A 23,560-nucleotide genomic window follows, 5' to 3' on the forward strand; every position below is an offset into this window, starting at 1 on the left:
ATTATAAATGTGTGGAGGGAGTTGAAAAGAGAACACAAAGAAGGCTGCTGTATAAAACACCTGTATGCGGATAACATCTTCAAACTAAGGGCAACCATGGCATCTGTGACAGTGAGGAAGAAGAGTTCATCCATGTATTAGGGTAAGAGAGTCTACATTTTCAGATATATGTTTCTAAATTTGTCAAAGTCATTTTCATTGCAAGTAAAAGCGTATTGTTAGCTAGCTAGCTAGCTAATGTTACGTGTATGATTTGTGTAGTAGCATTATTCTAATCTCAGAGCCATTTGCATTACTAGTTATAACCTAATATTACCTAGCTAGCTAACGTTGAACTTAATTGGTTAGTTTTAGCTACAAACAGATTAATGCAGGGTAGTAATGTTATGAGTTGGGATTATGGTTCATTGTTTAGCTAGCTAGCTACATGTCTAAACAAAAGACTACACTATGCAAGTAACCATTTCACTGTACCGTTTACATATTCTGTATCCTGTGCATGTGATATATATACTTAGAGTTTATTTGATATAGTGTGTTTACCAGAGACGGTAATGTGAAGAACAACATGACATGCACCAACGTCATATTAGGATATAACATTAGGCCAACGAGACAGTGTCCAAGTTCTAAAATTCTCCGGTAGAATGCCCTGCTTTTTTTCATCACAACCATAAGCTATTTTCTGTAATTGGCATGCCATTAACTTGTAAATAATGATCTTGTGAGTTTATTTTCATATAATAATGAATATAAATGAGCTAAAGTTAAGATGTTGTCAGCTACATTATTATTATTATTTTATTTTATTTAACTAGGCAAGTCAGTTAAGAACAAATTCTTATTTACAATGACGGCCTACCAAAGGCAAAAGGCCTCCTGCGGGGAAGGGGGCTGGGATTATTTTTTAAACATACAGTATATATTATATTATACATATGTATTATAACACCACATGTTATTTTTTCTAGCTGCAGACCATGTAGACACTTCTTTTATAAATGCCAACAGGCAGCTGTCAGCGGGGCTTTCTATGGTACTGTGACTTTCCCTCACTCTAGACTTCTTAATAAGACTAGCTCTAGCCTTCTTCTGTCATATGTATCACGGAAGCATTTCCTCTATAGTCGCCATAGTCTCTACAGTAGCTATACAAATCAAATCAAATCAAATGTATTGGTCACATACACATGGCTAGCAGATGTTAATGTGAGTGTAGCGAAATTCTTGTGCCTCTAGTTCCGACCATGCAATAATATCTAACAATTTCACAACAACTATCTTTTAACACAAGTGTAAAGGAATGAATAAGATTATGTACAGATAAATATATGGATGCGCGATGGCCGAACAGCAAAGGCAAGATGCAGTAGATGGAATAGAGTACAGTATATACATATGAGATGAGTAATGTAGGGTATGTAAACATTATACTCTCTATAGTATCTAAAGTCTCGCGTATCTATAGTCTCAGTAGTTTTTGTAATCATAAATACCATGGTCCCAATAGATTGTATAGTTTTGCCGCATACATAAAGAATAACACACACTTTCACACATTCACTCAGTAACTCCATACTCACACAGCTTTCCCATCCACATTCACTTCGTGCTATTACTTGACTTAGGAATAGTGGTACCCCCCTTCTACATATTATGTTTAGTTTAATTGTTTTTATATGTTTTAATTTTTTTTATCTACCTTTATTTAAATTGACTTACCGAAATCAGAAGACATGTCCCTCAATTGTTCACAGATGATGTGTCTCCTCCTCGGCAGCTCACAGTAAGGGTCTGGTCCCTCTTTTGGTCAGACAGGAATTTCCCTCACGCTTCACAAAATGCGCCACATGTTTTCCTAGCAGACCCCCACTCGAACGCTCCGCATGCCGAATCAATCAACGCAGTTCATGAAGCCAAATTGTCGCTGAAATTCTACACATTGACACTCGAAGTCAATCTTAAATTAATCATTGTTTATTAACAGCGTGCTGGAGAGGTTCAAACCAACTCAATGCACCAAGTACACATGTCGATGAGGAGCTCTCCCGGGGCAGTCCCGTTAGTTCACTTATATACAGACAAGTTATTTGCATGATTTAACTTATTCATAATTAATTAATCATTCATTTTTGCTTCATTCATGTGAACGACCAAAACTGGGTCATGCATGTAACAGACCAATACCTCACAAGGCATCTTCTCTCTAAGCTGAGACAGTGAAATTGAGATATCGTTCTCAAAACAAGGGTCTGGGCGTACTGCTAAATTGCAAATACTGATAGTGAAGATTCGTTCAATCAGTCACTTGCATGAACACAAAAATAGTTAAGAAAAGCACATGAATAGAACACAGAAATTGGTTATTAAAAAAGCACAAACAATAACATTTCCGTCACATGGTAACCATGGTAACAGTCTGATGTTACAAGCAACACCGATGACATCATGCCCAGTGAGAAACCATTTAGAACAGATAAAATATGTTTTACGCACCAAAATAATTAGGACAAACTATTACCAGGTCTTAACCGCTATTCCAAAAAGCAGCTACATAAAAAGTTAATTTCATATCATAAAATTCCACATTCTCCAATCTTCTTCAGTTGGTGTTATGGAATTATCAAGGCACAAGGGGAGACCCAGATGCAGACACAGGAGGCAGATGGTTGGTCTTACAATGTTTATTAATCCAAAAAGGGGTAAGCAAGAGAATAGTTGTGTACAGGCAAAAGGTAAAAACCAGTTCAGAGTCCAATAGGTACCGAAGAGCAGGCAGATTCAAGGTTGGGGCAGGCAGGATGATCAGGCAGTTGGGAAAGTAGTCCAGAGTCAGGCAGTGGTCAAAACCTGGGAAGACTAGCAAAAAAGAATAGAAAAGGAGTACAGGGGAAAACATGCTGGTTGACTTGACTAAACATACAAGACGAACTGGCACAGAGAGACAGGAAACACAGGGATAAATACACTGGGGGGAATAAGGGACACCTGGAGGGGGTGGAGACAATCACAAGGACAGGTGAAACAGATCAGGGTGTGGCAGGAATGGCCAATGGGCGCATGGATATAATGATTACAGAAGCTACATCTCAAAAGTACAATACAGAATCTAGTTTGCTCCAATTATGTATTGGTAGGCTCTGGTATAGTCCTGAGCTACAATTTTATGGCTCTGACTGTACCAACAAACGTGACAAACACATTTAGTGGAACAAAATGCAAAGGTATATGTAGACAGTCTATAATGAATTTATTCGGCCACATTTCTGCCTGTCACCTTTTGTGCCTTTCGAACCAAAAAAGGATTATATTGGGTGTAAGAGCAAATCAAAATCAACTCAAATCAAATTGTATGTGTCTCGTACACGTATCTTGCAGAAGTTATCACAGGTTCAGAGAAATGCTTATGTTTCTAGCTCCTAACAATACAAAAACAATACACACAACCCCCCCCCCCCCCCCCCCCCCCCCCAAAAAAAAGAAATGTTTTAAATTAAGAAATAGCAGAACGAGTAATGTCCGGAATATATATACAGTAACAGTCAAAAGTTTGGACACACCTACCCATGCAAGGTGTTTTACCATTTTTTAAAACTACTTTCTTCATTGTAGAATAATAGTGAAGACATCAAAACTATGAAATAGCACATATGGAATCATGTAGTATCCAAAAAAGTGTTAAACAACTCAAAATATATTTGATATTTTATATTCTTTAAAGTAGCCACCTTTTGCCTTGATAACATCTTTGCACACTCTCCATCCTCTAGAGAGAGACCTAAACCTGGGTACCAGGACGAGGGTAAGGGACCTTCCAAAGGGTGGAACCTCCTGGGGTTGGTCAGTGAAGATATAATAGTGGACTCTGAGCCCAACAAAATACATCTGCTCTGCTGTTGCCAAAAATGTATCAAGGAAGCAAATGTACCTGCCAATCAGAGGTGTTCAATAAGTGAAGTTTCAATAAGAAACGCAGGTATTATCATTTGTTTTTGAATTCATCAATCTCTTTACTTTCCAACAATGAAAACCAAAAGTTGCTATAGTGAGGTTTAGGGTTGGTCATTAATGTCTGGATTGAAGGTGCCCTCCAAGATGATAGGTGCCAACCACAGCATCACTATCAGGTCTGCTCTCCTGCAGTGTATAAGGAAGTCATATACAGAGATTCATGATCATGGAAAACATTATCTTTTACCTTTGGCATATTGCTTTTCTTTTTCTATGAATTTTTGGGAATTGTATGTTTGCAAACAGAGTGAATACCTTTGATTCGTCATTGTGGGCTTTGTTGAGACATGTCTAAAAAGAAAATGCTTGATTTCATTCCAATAATGGAAATGAGGTGTTGTATTACAGAAAAAGAGTCCACTAATGACTCATCCATCAGGAGACGTGACCTCTACTTGTATTTGTCTCCAGGTTTCTTGGACATCCATTTTGTTTCCTTGCCCAATGACCGATTGATGCCTGACTGAAAAATGTCAATGATGGCCATAGTGCTTGAATGTTAAGCATATCATTTAGTGGAAGAGAAAGTTGAGAAGGGAACTCCACACTCAGGTGTTATAGCGTGTCCCCTATGAGTGCACACTTACCCTGTAGTAGTTGAAGAGATTTCAGATGAGTGATGCTGTTGGGCTATAAGAGAGAGTAGTATTGTACCTGCTGAGGATGCAGTCTCTGTTTCAGAGTTGGCCACATACCCACCCACACAGTGAAGTTAGTGTTGCTAATTCAAAATTCTTTACTCATGCTGAATATTAACAGCCATACCTAAAAGTCGACCAAACAAACATAATTCATTCAATTTAAAATTAACGTTGTCCCTCACCACTAATAACTCAGTATCAGTAGACCACCTTTCCTTCAAATGCAAGATCTGTGTGCTCACTTACCCAAGACTAGTGTAGCTGGAGTCCTGATGGCTAACTGCGAAGACCTAACAGTGGTGGAAAAAATACCCCATTGTCATACTTGAATAAATGTAAATATACCTTCATAGAAAATGGCTCAAGTAAAAGTGAAAGTCACCCAGTAAAATACAAATTAAGTAAAAGTCTTAAAGTATCTGGTTTTAAATGTACTTAAGTATCAAAAGTAAATGCAATTGCTAAAATATACTTAATTCAAAAGTCAAAGTAGGAGTATAAATCATTTAAAATTCCTTATTTTAAGCATAACAGATGGCACAATTAAGACAAAAATATGGATAGCCAAAGGCACACTCCAACACTCTGACATCATTTACAAATGAAGCATTTGTGTTTAAGGAGTTTGCCAAGCAGGATGACCAGGGATGTTATCTTGATCAGTGTGTGAATTGGGTCATTTTCCTTTTCTGCATTCAAAATGTAAAGAGTACTTTTGGGTGTCAGGAAAAGTACATTATTTTCTTTAGGAATGTAGTGAAGTAAGTGTAAAAGTTGTCAAAAATATAAATAGTAAAGTAAATTACATATACCCCCCAAAAAACTACTTAAGTAGCAGTTTAAAGCATTTTTACTGAAGTACTTTACACAACTAAGACCTAACTTGTCATGTTTCTGTTAATGAGCAAACATTTACATTTTGAATTAGTAGGCTCTCTATCATATACATTTTATAGAACCAAAATGGGTCACAAGCACAAAATAATTCCAACTGCGGTGCTCTTCTTCTGTTGAGGATTTGTCGTGTATCAATCCTATATTGTGCTCCACAGCTCTGTCCTCTAATATAGAGGCTGATAAAACCCAGAGCTGGGAAGACGTTCATTTTGGATATGGGCTTTCACATTCCATATGCAGTTTCAAAACAGAATTTCATGACGAATATCCAGATCTGATTTCACTTACATAGCAGGCTCGTGACGCACAGTATAAGGATACGTATAAAATCATAATAGTGTAGTATCAACGCCACAATTTCATGTTGTGCGAGCTAAAATGATCAACTAATATATCAATGCAGCTCTTGCAACTGTACATGTTTTGTTATAGACATTTGATAAGGGATTAATGATAATCTTGTTCGTGATCCCAAGATCCAATGTAATAAGAAGTGCCTAAAACTATGTTACAGAAATGTGTTCTTCCGGGAAATATTATATTCACGTGTTAGAGAGAGCGAGTGTGTGTGTTGCGATAAAACCCTGGAGTCAAATGATTGAACTTTCAAACCTTCACGCTTTATTCCTTCAACTGTCTTTATCCAATGGAATCAGGAGCATCATCCTAATCTTCTAACAGTCACATTCTCAGAAAGGTTTACAGTAGTAAAAAGCTCATCATGGGTCATTTTCTTTAGAATGATAACGTTTACTTAGAACAAAAATAACAATTTCTACCAAAAATATTCAAACAATGTTAATATACAATAGTCATATATTTCCTTTGAAATATACATAGATTTGTTCCATTTGGATAGGTCATACTCCCTCTCTTTGCTTCATGATTTCCATGCAACAATTGATTCTCCACCACAAGCCACTGAAACATCAACTCTGATTAAAACATGTTTTACTCATATTTCCCCACTCTTTTCAGTTCAATGATGGTTGCCAGGAAACAAACAGGCTATGCAGCAAAGTAAGGAAACGTGAATTTGAGAGTAAGAGAAACTTGGCATTAGTAGGCCTCAGCAGTGATTACAACCATCTCCGTTCAGAAAACAAGTTGGCTAAGTGCAGTATTTCTGTGAGAACAAACTTAGATGTACGACAAGAAGAAAAAAAACTGTTTCATAAAGAATACTCTTCGCTCTTTAAACTTTTCTTAGATAGTGATTTTTTTTTTTTTTGGTATACATTCTTTCAGCACTGGCTTTCAGAATGAGAGCCAGAGAGGAACTCTCTCTTTGTTTCATTGTGGCGAGGCGACGAGAGGCTTGGCGCCCGCAAACAATGTTTCAGAATGCAACGGCACCGTGAGACTGAGGTTAGCGCCGCGGGTGGAGGGTCCCAATACTACAGCCAGGTGTGCTCCAGCTGTCCTGGTTGTGGCTCAGCAAGCAGTGACTATTCTAAGCAGGGCGTTGGCTAGAAGGCAGCTCAGCATGGCGGCCAGGCTGACGTAGGAGGCAGAGGCCCCGCTGCAGCCCCTCTCTCCCTCGCAGAGCAGCTGCTCACACAGCACCCCCTTATACTCTGGCAGACACAGACACTTCTGGTTCTGGAAGCAGGTGCCTCCATTCTGGCACAGCAGGAACTCATCATCGCAGACGTTGGCTACGAGATGAGACAGGGAGGAGATGGAGAAGGAGGGAGGAAACAAAGGGAATAGGATCAGTGTGAACACTGAATGACTCAAGCCTAGAGTCGCTGAAGGACACCCTGAGAAACGTTCACTGGTTTTGGCAACGAGTACTATACATTAACAAGACACCTGTTTTGACCTTACCTGTACGGTTGACATTTTCTGTTGAAGGACTGATTATACAGTGAAGCTTGCCAGATTGTTACATGACCTTGAAAGGACTCATGGAGCTCACTGTGCATTGATTCCCATTCAATTGGCAAACTGCTCAACTGTAGGCTACTGGTCTTAGCTTTACCTTTCATTTAACTTCACACACTCACGCACACCCCGACTTACGGGAGCAACCTTGTCTCCAGCTGTATCCAGGCAGGCAGTCCTCACACTTCGGCCCAATGGAGCCATCTCTACACTGGCAGAACCCTGTGTCGTTGCACCGAGCATGGAAGGATCCCAGCTGATTACAATTACACTCTGCACAAAAGGGATTAACAACACATTACTGCTTTGGTGAGGGTAGAAATACAGATCAGTACTCATCAATCTAGCTGAAACAGCAGTTTCACTAGTCCTGGTCACATGTGCCCATATAAAGATGAACAGGTCAGTGGTAGGCTATTCGTTTGATACTGACGATTCTATGAACATTCCATCTCTTTACCCGAAGGGAAAATGAAGGCGTTGACGGTTTTAACTTGTTCCCTAAGGCGTCGCTCTCACCCTGAGGAAACTATGACAGCATGAGGCATTGCTTTACTATTTCTCTGTAATACCTGCTTCAAGCCATGTTCTCTAGTGTATGTCTTGTTTTCCACCTGAAGACTTCAGGCCCAATTCACAGCTGTGTCTTATAACACTGGCACTGAATTCTGTGGCAAATCTATTTGGATAAAATGTCATACAATGTGTGTTTTAAGAGTTCAGCTGACGTCATTGTTTAATCATTGAGAGAAATATCAGCTTTGCCCAAGTGGAAACCGGTAAAACAGGGTTGTGTTCATTTGGCACCAAACAGAATAACTTTCCAAGTAAGAAATTATGATTTTTGTTTCTGTTGCAAAACATTGTCTGTTGCATGTCCAAATGAACAGGACCCAGTTGTGTTTGAGTGAGCCTCCAGTAGGTGTCAGTATGCCATTGTGTCGTTCCTGCTCGGTACTGTGTTGTGGTAGTGCAATGGTATGTGTAGTGGTATTTGTGTAGTAAAATGTTACTACACTAATGAATGGCTCTGATATTACTTTAAGGTAAACATAATAATGGGTTTAAAAAAGGTAAGACTATTTATTATAAATGTATATAAAAATCAGTAATTAAACCATTAAAACTCATTGGTTGAAATTGTCATTTTCTTGCTGTCCAAATAAATAGTTTATAAATGCACCCGAATGTTACATGTTGTTTAAAATTGTTGATTGTTAAATGCAATTTTGGCACTGGCTGTATTCTTTAAGTGTACAGTTACTTTCACCTTACCCAATGATAAGTGGGGAGTGGAATAGGATGCATGGGCACCACCAAACACAATTCTAATATGTATGGCAGAAGATATGTGAAAGTACACTGACACTTGACCTCTTTATATCCTGCATGTGTAATTGTAATTCCTTAGCATTTTTACAAAGGCTGCTATGGTATGAATGTTTATGTTTTCAAAGCATTTCTAAATAAATGATCAGCTGAGCTTCTATGATTCTCTTTAGCCGTTAGCATGGTCGAAGGATCGTGCTTTTAATCCTGTTGAGCTACAACGGGGTCATACAGGAGACACGTCACAGAGGTTTGCAGGTAATTGGTAGGGGTCGAAGGCAATACAAAAATGATAAGCTGTCTTGTTATGCCTTTATCAACGTCTTCAACAACCTTTTCCACTGTGCATATCCATGTGTAAATGTTCATGAAGAAAGTCTGTGGTAAAATGCTGTATGTGTGGACATGTCAGTGATGGGCAAACGGGTCAAACTCTTCATAGCTGTTTATAGTGAGTGCGTTTAGGGTGGAGTTTGCGTGGTGAGACAGTGAGGAGAGATCCTAACTGACCTATACAAACGTTCTCATCGTCCAGCTCGGCAGAGACATTCCGGAAGAATCCCAGTCGGCAGTGCTGACAGTTCTGCCCCCTAGTGTTGTGTTTACAGCTGACGCAAGTCACGATGTTGATAAAGTCAATATAACTGCAGCGGTTCGAGTGGCCATAGCACTCGCAGTCTGACAGGGGGGGAAGAGCAGAGTAGGGTTAGTACAAGGTGCTGGAGGATGAGGAAGAGGAAGAGGAGGAATGGAGTCCTATTCAAATGCAGAGGTAGCACTCAGAGATTTAGGTATACCCCAAAACTGTTTCACTCATCATACAAAAGCCAAATAGGCAAGACATAGCAAGCTCCATAGAGCTGAAGTATGCTGAGTTCAGAAACCAGTTCCTGACTTTTTGGCCCCATGGGAAATCACTTGACCTCAATAAGCTCAAATCTGCCTTATTCAACCAGCTAACAATCAGGCCTCTGAATACTGCACATTGATTTACCAAGGGATAAAAACAATTGGTAGAGCAAATACACCAAGGTGTCAATTTAGTTTGCATTATATATTTTTTCGATTGATTCATTGATTTAAACCTAATTAAAATATTGTATAATATTTTAATTAGGTGTAAATCAATATATATATGTCACAATGAAGCTTATAATGCTTTAGGAGTTTGTTCCATCATACTACAATAATCTGAATAAAATTGTTTTTAATGCTAATGTACAAGACGATTTAGCTGACAGTTTAGTTATTTAATCAGGCATCATGTTACTTCTCTTTGCTTAGAGGGGATTCATTATTGACACGCTATTTAAAAAAGATGCTGCTGGTGTAATATGCTGTACCACAGAGTAGAGCAGTGGGACAGGGGGGCAAAAACAGCTTATCACAAATGAATGGGCCTATTACCCTACAGATTGCTGAAAGAATGGTCACTGTCTCACAAAGGAATCCACAGTCATCCACACAAATGACACTATACAATCCGTTTCATTACAAGTTCACAATAAAAAGGTAACGACAGTAATACTATAAATGGAGTGGAAATAAGTTGCTTACCTTACGAAGCAAACAAAACCCAAACATGCAACATAAAAACGCATGGGGGGAAAAAAACCAAAAAGACAAATGAATGAAGGAAAAAGACTGGACAAACTTTGGTCATTTTTCCACAGTTCTCTAGTCCAAACAGATTCAAAGCTTCAGTGTGGTAAATCATGTCTTACCTTGAAACTGTACGTATGCAACCTTAGACTCGCTGTATTTGGACCCACCAGGAATCAGCAGTTTTACAACCGCTTGGGAAATAAAGCATCTATTTAACTGTGTTATAGATAATACTAACATGCCAATGTGTACAAGCCTCTACTACAGTGTCTGAAATATCATGGCTACAAAAATATACAATTGATGCCAAAGGAATCCTGAAACACAATAGGGTGCCAACTGCTCAGACATCTTGCATGATTCACAGAGAAAGACCTCATACATTCCATAAACCATTGAAATCTACACATTAACACACAGTATTGTTTATAAACCACAACGTTTAGTCATTCACAAAGTGTAGATATTCATTCCTCTACAATAACAACATCTCAGTCCCATTCAGACAATCCATCTCACCAGCAATAAAATGCCTACCTGGGTTGTGTTTATTAGGGAAACGTAACAATTATTTTATTTTAACATTTAAACATAACACAAAATGAGCTTCAGTCCGTTTCTCCCGTTTAGTGCCAAATCAAGTGATTGGAATCATAGTCCATAGCAAAGATGTTTAGTTTGCAATACTGGTTCAGCTACAGCTGATGAGTGGAGTCTGAGTGGTGACAGAATCACCCACACAATACTATGTGGCATATTCTGTACCACATGATCCTTGTCAACAACAAAAATACATTAGCTGCTCTAGGTTTGACAAACACACAGACGACTTCTAATGCTTGTCAGCAGCCTGGTGCTTTGAGTCAATAGCCTCCTGAAACCATGGATCAGGTATCCTACTGGGACATGGGCTCATCCAAAAATGGCTTTTCCGCAACCTATTTTGTCCATCAATTATCTGTTTGCGCTCTGACACCCAGTGGGGATGTTTTCCTATAGCAACCAGGTGACTAACACTCCAACTTCAACCCCATTGAGTTGGTTCAGGGAATTCAACATGAATGGTTACTGACACCACTACAAATTGACATGCTAACGCTAATGTAAAGGACGTCACGCTGCTTGCTTAGCGAGTACCGCTCCCTCCTGATTCAGGCTCGAACCCGGGACCTCTGCCTCGCAAACAAACATGGCCGCCCTCCTGAAGCGTCTTACCCAGCTAGCTGTTCGGCAGCGCGAGTGGAGTTTCATAGATCCCCATCTGCTACCTTCACCCCCCCCCCCCCCAAATTCCCTCCACGGGGAACCCAGCATTGAGCTGAGCGCAACTGCAGACCTGAGTCAATTGGCACCATTGTAAAGGATGTCACGCTGCTTGCTTAACGAGTACCGCTTCCTCCTGATTCAGCTCATATCAAGGCTTGAACCCAGGACCTCTGCCTCGCAAACACACATGACCCCCCTTCTGAAGTGTCTACCCAGTTGCTCCACCAAAAAGCTAACTGTTCAGCAGCTCAAGTGGATTCACTTCAGGCTGAGGAGTGAGTTTCACAGATCCCCATCTGCTTCCATAACAGAGTTGAGTTGTTGGATCATACTAAACTATTTTTAAAACTATATTTTGTAACACACACAACATACAGTACAAATACTACTAGACTACTGTTAATCAATATACCTTTTTTCTCATTGTCTTTCGTTTGAAAATATTTTTTTTTCTCTTTCTCTTCCTCTTTGCTTTCCCCTTTGGCTTCAGTTATGGGGGTAACTGTGTACATCGGAGAGATTGAGAGATCAGAAAAAAAGCAACTTCAAACTTTTTACTCATTTTTTATTCATGCTGAATGACCCTTTAGATAATGGCTTTGTCAAATGGTTGAGACAATAAGGCAACAGCTCGTGTAAAGGTCATAAAACCTTACTGACACAACTGCCTATTAGCAGCATATAGACTGCATACACAACTGTACATTAGAGGATAACATTGTACATTCTAAATATACCACTGGGCAAATATTGGTTAATTCAACATTGGCTCCACATAATGTTGTTATTGAATCAATATAGAAAACTGATTGGTCAACCAAATATAAAATCAAAACTAGACGTTGAAATTACTTCTGTGCCCAGTGGGATAGTTCCTTCAACATTTGCAGTTTTACCATAGTTTACTGATGGAATATTCATACACTTGTAAATGAAAAAATAAGAGGGTATTGTTGCTATATCACGGTGTACCTTTTTCCTCTTTAACATTTTCTTCTTTATTTTCCACTTTCTCACCGACCCCAGCATCAGGCATTGGAGCGGCAGCATCAGGAGCTGGTCCTGAATCAGGAGCTGAATCAAGAGCTGGATAAATTGAATCAGGAGCTGGTCCTGCATCAGGGGCTGGATCAACAGCATCATCAGGAGCTGGATCAACTGTATCAGGAGCTGGATCAACTGAGTCAGGAAATGAATCAACTGAATCAAGAGCTGGTCCTACATCAGGAGCTGGATAAACTGAATCAGGAACTGGTCCAACACCAGGAGCTGGATCAACAGCATCAGGAGATGGTCCTGTATCAGGAGCTGGATCAACTGAATCAGGAAATGAATCAACTGAATCAAGAGCTGGTCCTACATCAGGAGCTGGATCAACTGAATCAGGAGCTGGATCAACTGAATCAGGAACTGGTCCTACATCAGGAGATGGGGTAGCAGGATCAGGAGCTGCTGAAGATGAGTCTGGAGCTGTAGTAGCTACAACAGGTGCCAGGGTAGCAGCATCAGATGTTGAGGTATCTGTGTCAGGTGCTGGAGTAGATTTGTCTGGAGCTTGGGTGGTGTCTCTACCCGGTGTACGGGATAGAGGATCAGGTGCTGAGGAAACCGTGTCGGGAGTTGGAGGAACTGCTTGAGGTGTTGAAGGAGCTTCATCAGGTTGTGAGGTCAGTCCATCAGATACTGAAGAAGCCACGTCAGAGGCGGGTGTATCTCCCTCAGATGCTGGAATAAATGTATCATCAGGGGGTGAGGTAAATCCATCTGTTGGTGGTGTTACTACATCAGATGCTGGAGTAACTGTGTCCGATGCCAGAAAGGGCACACCAGATGTTGAAGTGAATACATCAGATGCTGAAGTAATAGTGCCATAAGTTGTGGTAAATATATCAGATGTTGAAGTCATTGTGTCAAATATTGTAGTACTTGAGTCAGATACAGTACTTGTGTCAGTTGTTGTAGAACTTGTGTCAAAATAAATATTTGTGTAAGATGTTTTAGTACTTATTAGAAATGTAGTACTTGTGTAAAATGTTGTGATACTTGTGTCTGATACTGTGGTGGTTGTGTCAGATGTTGTGGTACTTGTGTCAAATGTTGTGGCACTTGTGTCAAATGTTGTGGTACTTGTGTCAACTGTGTTAGTAGTAGTGACCGAAGGTGTAATACTAATGTCAAATAGTGTTGCAATTGTGTCAAATATTGTAGTACTTCTCTCAGTTGTTGTTGAACTTGTGTCAAATGTAGTACTTGTGTCAGATGATGTAGTACTTGTGTCAGATGCTGTGGTACTTGTGTCAGATGCTGTGGTACTTGTGTCAGATGCTGTGGTACTTGTGTCAGATGTTGTAGTACTTGTTTCAGATGCTGTGGTACTTGTGTCAGATGCTGTGGTACTTGTGTCAGATGCTGTGGTACTTGTGTCAGATGCTGTGGTACTTGTGTCAGATGCTGTGGTACTTGTGTCAGATGCTGTGGTACTTGTGTCAGATGCTGTGGTACTTGTGTCAGATGCTGTGGTACTTGTGTCAGATGTTGTAGTACTTGTTTCAGATGTAGCCGTACTTGTGTCAGATGCTGTGGTACTTGTGTCAGATGTTGTGGTACTTGTGTCAGATGTTGTAGTACTTGTTTCAGATGTAGCCGTACTTGTGTCAGATGCTGTGGTACTTGTGTCAGATGCTGTGGTACTTGTGTCAGATGCTGTGGTACTTGTGTCAGATGTAGTAGTACTTGTTTCAGATGTTGTAGTACTTGTTTCAGATGTTGTAGTACTTGTTTCAGATGTTGTAGTACTTGTTTCAGATGTAGCCGTACTTGTGTCAGATGTAGAAGTACTTGTGTCAGATGCTGTGGTACTGGTGTCAGAAGTCACTGTGTAGGAAGTTGTCGTTGTGCTGTCAGGTGTGAGAGTAAATCCAACTGATGTTGGAGTGGTTGCATCAGATGATGGTGTGACTGAGTCAGATGTGGCATCAGCTGCATCAGATGATTCAGTAACTGCAATTGTGTACAGAAAAAAATCACACCAATCAGTTGTTAAGATGGCATACTAACCACTGCACCGCTATATTTATAATATTTTGATGTTGGCTCGCTGGCATCGTCTTGTGATATCTACAGCATTCAACTTTTCCCTATTTCTGTCAGTATCAGTAGAAATGGGATACCCCATGCCCAGATATCATCACTTCCCCTGCATCTGCCCTGTGGCTACTCCTCAAGGACACGGCTCCGTGCCTCCATCCTGTTATGGTTTCATGTATCTATCTACTGTATCTATCTCCACAGGCTCCGTAACTTGCCTGGTTTGCTCTCCCTTACCACGACCTGTCTTCTCCCGGCTTGTGAAATATTTAGCAGCTGTTCATTCAATTGGTATTCGGAAATAGATCAGAAAAGGCTTGAGCTTTGGCCCCCAGCACCAGTATTGCTGGCTTGATGCTGTGCTCCAGAAAAAGATGATGCTACACAATGATAGCGTTTTTTTTAATGATTTATCGCTCCTGGCTGCTGATTGTGTCCAGTGGCAGCACTTTCCTTGGGAACAGTGGATATCATCAGACCCTTGCTCGGCAGGAGGAAGGCGGTAAGAGAGCAACAAACAGAATGACCATTTGATTCAAAAGTCCAGCGCCCGCCACAAACCACTTGGGTGCCATTCTATCGCAGGTGGTGTGAAATGTTCTGTTGCATTCCTTTTCCTATCAAACATTCCTGAGGGAATCAAAGTAGGCAGTTTAATCTGTGTTCTGGAAAGCCCTGGGATGAACTCAACATGCTGCCAGAGCCTGAGGGATAGTGAGCCTGCTGGGTATTCTATCTTCCAAACAAGAGAGTAGAAAACACTTGGCCAACTTCTCACCTTCTGTATTTTTTTTCTCTGTCAATAGACCAAAACACAGCACGGAATGATATCATGACTTAAACTTTTTTTTATCATTGGTCCTCTCAAAGTATGCATTCCATACTCTCCAAACACCCCAATTCACTCCCACATTCACTGTCTCTTTAATGTAGCATTTGTACAGTGAATACAACAGCAAAGCTCTGTTCTAATACTCCAACCTGGCACTGAGGGACACTACTAAGCTAGTAGCTGGCACCAGACAGGGAATCCTAAAGTGTAAGTAGCCTAGCACATGGAGATGTTAAGAGGTCCGTATCATGGCCCTTATACCATACCTTGCCTTCAGGACTACTTTAGCCCAGTAATCATGTTTAATCTCTTTACCCCAGTGCAACCTCTGGGGAGAATAAGGCACTCTATGTTCTCTGGCAGACCTGATTCACACTGGGAGAGGTTAATAGGGGTAAATATGACAGTCTACAGGCTTCTTGGGGTTTCCTCTGCCAAACAATTGAAGACGTTTTGTTTCTCCTGCCGGTCTCTCTTACTCGTCTGTTTCAAGGACCCAGTGCGTCACTTGACTGTTCCCATTAAACTACAGTTTAATCTGCTGTTAACCCCTGGTCTCAGTTTTGCTTACAGGCAAGACGGTTTAAAACAGATGGTTTACGAGACACAGATTGTGAGACGGACAAAGTGTTTTAGTAGGAGTAAGATCACAAACACTACTACGCCACTGTGCTCAGTTCATCATTTGTGTCCCGTCTTGTATTGCTCTCATTAGTTAACACGGATGAAGCACAACAATCAACATTTCTATTATTACATCAATGTAAAATTGCTAGTCAGTTATGATGTTTTATGGTATCATAACCCAGGTTTGCTTTGCTATTCTTATAGTCCCAAACTTTTGTAAAATGTCCTAAATGATTAAGTCACAGAAAATCCATGTGACCACCGATATGTCCAAAGTGGATGTGTTTCAAGAATAGTCTAACCAATATTCATACATTTAGATCCCTGAACAATATCAAAAGACATTTGGAGAAAAAAGTATTATTTGAGGTGTTAAAGCTCATGTAGTGTAAGGGTGAGAGGTCAGTGATTCCTCTGGTGTTTCAGGGTACTTACCTTTCGGCTGCGCTCTCACTGTGGTTGTGGGGGGATTTACCTCCATTGGGGGAAAGTTCACTGTGGTTAAGGATGGACTGTCTGTCTGGTCGGGACTGGCAGAGACTGGCACAGTGTCTGACATACTGGCTGGAAGAGTGGCTGGTATCGTGGCTAGCACAGACGTTTGATCTGTTGCCAGAAGCAGCACTTGAGGGAGCAATTGGAAAGCATTTACTGAGCCAGCAATGAGGTAATTTAGGTAATTGAGAGGTTTATTGCATTTACACACCAATGCTCTCCAGATGTTGTCTAGCATCATAGACAAACATACTGTATATATAGTCTTTTCTACAAAAACTCTATTCTACAAAACCACTGAGACTAATCTAAGTGTGGGTACTAAAAGTGCCTAGACTAATAAAAGGAGTTTGCATTGATATACAGTTTGGGGTGATCAGACTTTACACATACACTGGGGAGGACAAGTATTTGAAACACTGCCAATTTTGCAGGTTTTCCTACTTACAAAGCATGTAGAGGTCTGTAATTTGTATCATAGGTACACTTCAACTGTGAGAGACTGAATCTAAAACAAAAATCCAGAAAATCACATTGTATGATTTTTAAGTAATTAATTTGCATTTTATTGCATGACATAAGTATTTTATCACCTACCAACCAGTAATAATTCCGGCTCTCACAGACCTGTTAGTTTTTCTTTAAGAAGCCCTCCTGTTCTCCACTCATTACCTGTATTAACTGCACCTGTTTGAACTCGATCACACACACACTCGATCAAACAGACTACAACCTCTCCACAATGGCCAAGACCAAAGAGCTGTTTAAGGACATCAGGGTTAAATTGTAGACCTGCACACGGCTGGGATGGGCTACAGGACAATAGGCAAGCAGCTTGGTGAGAAGGCAACAACTGTTGGCGCAATTATTAGAAAATGGAAGAAGTTCAAGATGATGGTCAATCGACCCCGGTCTGAGGCTCCATGCAAGATCTCACCTCGTAGGGCATCAATGATCATGAGGAAGGTGAGGGATCAGCCCAGAACTACACGGCAGGACCTGGTCAATGACCTAAAGAGAGCTGGGACCACAGTCTCAAAGAAAACCATTAGTAACACAATACGCCGTCATGGATTAAAATCCTGCAGTGCACGCAAGGTCCCGCTGCTCAAGCCAGCACATGTCCAGGCCCATCTGAAGTTTGCCAATGACCATCTGGATGATCCAGAGGAGGAATGGGAGAAGGTCATGTGGTCTGATGAGACAAAAATAGAGCTTTTTAGTCTAAACTCCATTCGCCGTGTTTGGAGGAAGAAGAGGGATGAGTACAACCCCAAGAACACCAACCTAACCGTGAAGCATGGAGGTGGAAACATCATTCTTTGGGGATGCTTTTCTGCAAAGGGGACTGGAACGACTGCACCGTATTGAGGGGAGGATGGATGGGGCCATGTATCGCAAGATCTTGGCCAACAACCTCCTTCCCTCAGTAAGAGCATTGAAGATGGGTCGTGGCTGGGTCTTCCAGCATGACAACGATCCAAAACACACAGCCAGGGCAACTAAGGAGTGGCTCCGTAAGAAGCATCTCAAGGTCCTGGAGTGGCCTAGCCAGTCTCCAGACCTGAACCCAATAGAAAATCTTTGGGGGGAGCTGAAAGTCCGTATTGCCCAGCGACAGCCCCAAACCCTGAAGGATCTGGAGAAGGTCTGTATGGAGGAGTGGGCCAAAATCCCTGGTGCAGTGTGTGAAAACCTGGTCAAGAACTACAGGAAATGTATGATCTCTGTAATTGCAAACAAAGGTTTTTGTACCAACTATTAAGTTCTGCTTTTTTGATGTATCAAATACTTATGTCATGCAATAAAATGCAAATTATTTACTTAAAAATCATAAAATGTCATTTTCTGGATTTTTGTTTTAGATTCTGTCTCTCACAGTTGAAGTGTACCTATGATAAAAATTACAGACCTCTACATGCTTTGTAAGTAAGAAAACCTGCAAAATCGGCAGTGTATCAAATACTTGTTCTCCGCACTGTACCACTAGCTACTACTACTACGTTACCTACTATCAAATGCCTAATGCCTAATGTTCATCTCACTAGTTTCCAACCTGGTGTGTCAGTTAGGGAGTCACTGAGCTTTGTGCTGGATGTGGGACCCACCACAGCTGTCACTATGTCAGTGAAGGTGGTGATGTCTGTTTGGCACAGAAGACAAATCGGGGTCATACAGTATCTCGTTAGGGTCTGACGTTTTGAAGTATTCTAACAATGAATGGTAAGCTTCTAACAAAAACAAAGGTACATTGGCTGAGAGACAGAAATACAGGCACACAGAAAAGCATGCACGCACTAATAAACACACGAGCAAGTACTCTAGTAAACACGCCGACACACACACCGCTCTCACACACAAACACACACACAAATCTTTGCCCTTGCCAAATAACCAAATCATGTTTTCATTCTCCCGTATGCCCAATATTTAAATCACACTAATATTATGCGGCAACGTGCTTCAGGTGTAGCGTAAAGTGTAGAGTCTCCCTGTAGTGAGCGACTCGGCCTCCTCCTGCAGATGGGCGCATTGGGATTCAGCGGGGCGCACTTGGAACAGTGGGAGCTTTCCTGCTGTCTGGCATGCTGATGTTTTATTAAGGCTGTATCCCTCCCCAGTGGTTGATCATTAGCGCATGGCCAAAGGGACAAACTCCCAAATCAATCTTTACATAAAAAGAAACCCAATTATCGGCCGGGACAGGTTTTTACACGCTGGGTACCACACACACACACAACCTCATATCATTAAGGAAATGCTTATGCATGTACTTTGGGACACTTGCTGAGGCATATCTTTGTGGCATCAATGTGGGGAATTCAAGTCGGTCATGTTCCGCTTTCTTATGAGCTGTATTTACATGTCTGAACACCATGGCTTTGTTCGGGTGCGGTAGTAGCCATGTTGAAACCTTATGAGTGCTGGAGGTGGATTTACCTTCGGGTAAACTATCTGGGCTACATTGGACCCACGTGTATGTATGTGGAGCAGAGGTGGGCACTGAGGCAAGTCACAATGTACTGCAGCTGTGGGGTAACACGAAGTTACAGAGGTTGGGACATGTACAGCCCCCCCCCCCTCTTACCATCTGCCACAATGGCCAACCAATTTAGAGAAGGTTTCCCAGAGAAGATCTGCTCCCTGATGAGACAGCTTGTTCATCTAGATCAGAGAGCACTCTCAGCCTCTCGATGGTGGAGTTACACTATTGTGTGTACGTGTGAATGCAACCCAAGAGAAGCATTGGGGTGGACATTGGCAGGTAATAATCACTGTTCATAATCATATTCATTATAATCTAAGTCTGAACTTTTCCTAAATTTGTTGTAAATTGACCTACCTGGTAAAAGAAAAAGAAAAATAAATTAAAAAAAAGATCAGCCCTCCAGGTCGAGAAAAGGCTGCCTTGGTACTTGGGGCAGCCATTTTGACAAACAAGCAGGTGAGAATGAGTGAGAATTGTTTAAAGAACAAGCATGCTGAATAAATATGGAACCTTTTATTTATTTTTACTGAAAAGCACCTTAAGTGGATGCTGCCTAGAAGCCGCTATCATCAATGTTGAGCACATTCATAACTCTGTACTCAGTAGATGACTGTTTTCAAATCTCCCTCTGATACTTGTGACACCGCAGAGAAAGGTATCAGAAGAAGGCGCTCATAAAGAACCATGACCTTTCCTCTTACATAGTAATATTGAGAATATTCCAGAATTCATCAGGACAAATGGCTAGTGACACATCTATAGGCTTCCAATGATGAAATAAAAAAATCCCTTTCATCCCATAGAATAGTTCAAGCTATCATGAACATTTTAAGTATAGGCCAGGTAATCTCCGACTAAAACGGTAACTGAACCCAGGGCGTTATAAAGACCCATCTCAGCGAAATGGACAACCGACCCTGTAGTGCTCCACTGTGGACAAGTGTATCACTTTCGCTATGTAGAGTAGCTGACTTCACAATACCCTGTCCTAAGCTGTTTCTGTGGGGATGGTCCTTAGATTTAAGTGCACTTTACAAACTAAGGGCTTGATTCAATCCATAACGTGGAAGTATCAAGGAAGATCCGCATTAAAATGTAATGGTAATTTCCGATTGAGCAGACACACCATGAATGCAGTGTCCTCGAACGCGGAAACATTGCCTTTGAATTTCAATCCAGCTAAAAGATATTTTGGGAATACGGATTGAATCCAGCCCCTCTTCCATACTAAAACTGAGCACAAACACAGCTTGCTTGACGCATTTGGTGGATATGAGATGCAAAGAATTTCTCTCTTTGTCAGAGACCTAAACAAAACAAATTTGGAATTTTAAATACATTCAGAAAGTATTCATACCCCTCGACTTACTCCACATTTTGTTGTGTTACAACCTGAATTCAAAATGGATTAAAAAAAAATGATATTCTCACCCATCTACACACAATACCCTATAATTACAAAGGGAAAACATGTTTTTATTCATATGATAGGTAAGATATACAAAACCTTGCAGAGAGCCTATCCAACTGACAACCTCTTAGAAAAAAATACACTGCTCAAAAAAATAAATGGAACACTTAAACAACACAATGTAACTCCAAGTCAATCACACTTCTGTGAAATCAAACTGTCCACTTAGGAAGCAACACTGATTGACAATAAATTTCACATGCTGTTGTGCAAATGGAATAGACAACAGGTGGAAATTATAGGCAATTAGCAAGACACCCCCAATAAAGGAGTGGTTCTGCAGGTGATAACCACAGACCACTTCTCAGTTCCTATGCTTCCTGGCTGATGTTTTGGTCACTTTTGAATGCTGGTGGTGCTTTCACTCTAGTGGTAGCAGGAGACGGAGTCTACAACCCACACAAGTGGCTCAGGTAGTGCAGCTCATCCAGGATGGCATATCAATGCGAGCTGTGGCAAGAAGGTTTTCTGTGTCTGTCAGCGTAGTGTCCAGAGCATGGAGGCGCTACCAGGAGACAGGCCAGTACATCAGGAGACGTGGAGGAGGCCGTAGGAGGGCAACAACCCAGCAACAGGACCGCTACCTCCGCCTTTGTGCAAGGAGGGGCAGGAGGAGCACTGCCAGAGCCCTGCAAAATGACCTCCAGGAGGCCACAAATGTGCATGTGTCTGCTCAAACGGTCAGAAACAGACTCCATGAGGGTGGTATGAGGGCCCAACGTCCACAGGAGGGGGTTGTGCTTACAGCCCAACACCGTGCAGGACGTTTGGCATTTGCCAGAGAACACCAAGATTGGCAAATTCGCCACTGGCGCCCTGTGCTCTTCACAGATGAAAGCAGGTTCACACTGAGCACATGTGACAGACGTGACAGTCTGGAGACGCCGTGGAGAACGTTCTGCTGCCTGCAACATCCTCCAGCATGACCGGTTTGGTGGTGGTTCAGTCATGGTCTGGGGTGGCATTTCTTTGGGGGGCCGCACAGCAATCCATGTGCTCGCCAGAGGTAGCCTGACTGCCATTAGGTACCGAGATGAGATCCTCAGACCCCTTGTGAGACCATATGCTGGTGCGGTTGACCCTGGGTTCCTCCTAATGCAAGACAATGCTAGACCTCATATGTGGCTGGAGTGTGTCAGCAGTTCCTGCAAGAGGAAGGAATTGATGCTATGGACTGGCCCGCCCGTTCCCCAGACCTGAATCCAATTGAGCACATCTGGGACATCATGTCTCGCTCCATCCACCAACGCCACGTTGCACCACAGACTGTCCAGGAGTTGGCGGATGCTTTAGACCAGGTCTGGGAGGAGATCCCTCAGGAGACCATCCACCACCTCATCAGGAGCATGCCCAGGCGTTGTAGGGAGGTCATACAGGCACGTGGAGGCCACACACTACTGAGCCTCATTTTGACTTGTTTTAAGGACATTACATCAAAGTTGAATCAGCCTGTAGTGTGGTTTTCCACTTTAATTTTGAGTGTGACTCCAAATCCAGACCTCCATGGGTTGATAAATTTGATTTCCATTGATCATTTTTGTGTGATTTTGTTGTCAGCACATTCAACTATGTAAAGAAAAAAGTATTTAATAAGAATATTTCATTCATTCAGATCTAGGATGTGTTATTTTAGTGTTCCCTTTATTTTTTGGAGCAGTGTATAAACCATTGGAACAAAGACTTAAAGAGAACTGATATTGGCACAAGATGGAGGGTTGAAACATAACTAACAAAAATACATTTGACAAAAATGTACGTTTTATGCAGTGCAATGTTTTGTATATCTGACCTTTTTTATTTTTTTGTTATATATTTCACCTTTATTTAACCAGGTAGGCTAGTTGAGAATAAGTTCTCATTTGCAACTGCGACCTGGCCAAGATAAAGCATAGCAATTCGACACATACAACACAGAGATACACATGGAATAAACAAAACATACAGTCAATAATACTGTGGAACTATGAGACTGTGAGAGTATCACAGTGCAGGTGCATTTATACGGAGACTTGATTACACACAGGTGGATTGTATTTATCATCACTAGTCATTTAGGTCAACATTGGATCATTCAGAGATCCTCACTGAACTTCTGGAGAGAGTTTGCTGCACTGAAAGTAAAGGGGCTGAATAATTTTGCACGCCCAATTTTTCAGTTTTTGATTTGTTAAAAAAGTTTGAAATATCCAATAAATGTCGTTCCACTTCATGATTGTGTCCCGCTTGTTGTTGGTTCTTCACAAAAAAATACAGTTTTATATCTTTATGTTTGAAGCCTGAAATGTGGCAAAAGGTCGCAAAGTTCAAGGGGGTCCGAATACTTTCGCAAGGCACTGTATATACAGTGAGTGCAAATGAGGTAAGATAATGGAGTTAAGGCAATAAATAGGCCATGGTGGCGAAGTAATTACAACATAGCAATT

At 41.3% G+C, this 23,560-nt stretch overlaps 1 protein-coding gene across 2 annotated transcripts in view; it reads right to left on the reverse strand.

Moving 5' to 3' along the window:
• Positions 1–6,147: 6,147 nt before the first annotated feature.
• LOC139389938 (netrin-G2-like) overlaps positions 6,148–23,560 on the reverse strand; it is a 60,600-nt gene continuing 43,187 nt past the window's right edge. The window contains exons 7-14 of one of the 2 annotated variants that reach the window (XM_071136974.1): positions 18,734–18,820; positions 16,618–16,806; positions 12,609–14,636; positions 12,049–12,138; positions 10,490–10,561; positions 9,276–9,443; positions 7,575–7,709; positions 6,148–7,207 (exon numbers count right to left, since the gene is read on the reverse strand). In XM_071136974.1, the coding sequence (XP_070993075.1) occupies positions 6,984–7,207; positions 7,575–7,709; positions 9,276–9,443; positions 10,490–10,561; positions 12,049–12,138; positions 12,609–14,636; positions 16,618–16,806; positions 18,734–18,820 (2,993 nt within the window). In that variant the 3' untranslated portion in view covers positions 6,148–6,983. The remainder of the gene's footprint in view (positions 7,208–7,574; positions 7,710–9,275; positions 9,444–10,489; positions 10,562–12,048; positions 12,139–12,608; positions 14,637–16,617; positions 16,807–18,733; positions 18,821–23,560) is intronic. The other variant, XM_071136975.1, reaches the window with a different exon arrangement.

This window comes from Oncorhynchus clarkii, chromosome 30, assembly GCF_045791955.1.
Source record: "Oncorhynchus clarkii lewisi isolate Uvic-CL-2024 chromosome 30, UVic_Ocla_1.0, whole genome shotgun sequence".
NCBI lineage: Eukaryota > Metazoa > Chordata > Actinopteri > Salmoniformes > Salmonidae > Oncorhynchus > Oncorhynchus clarkii.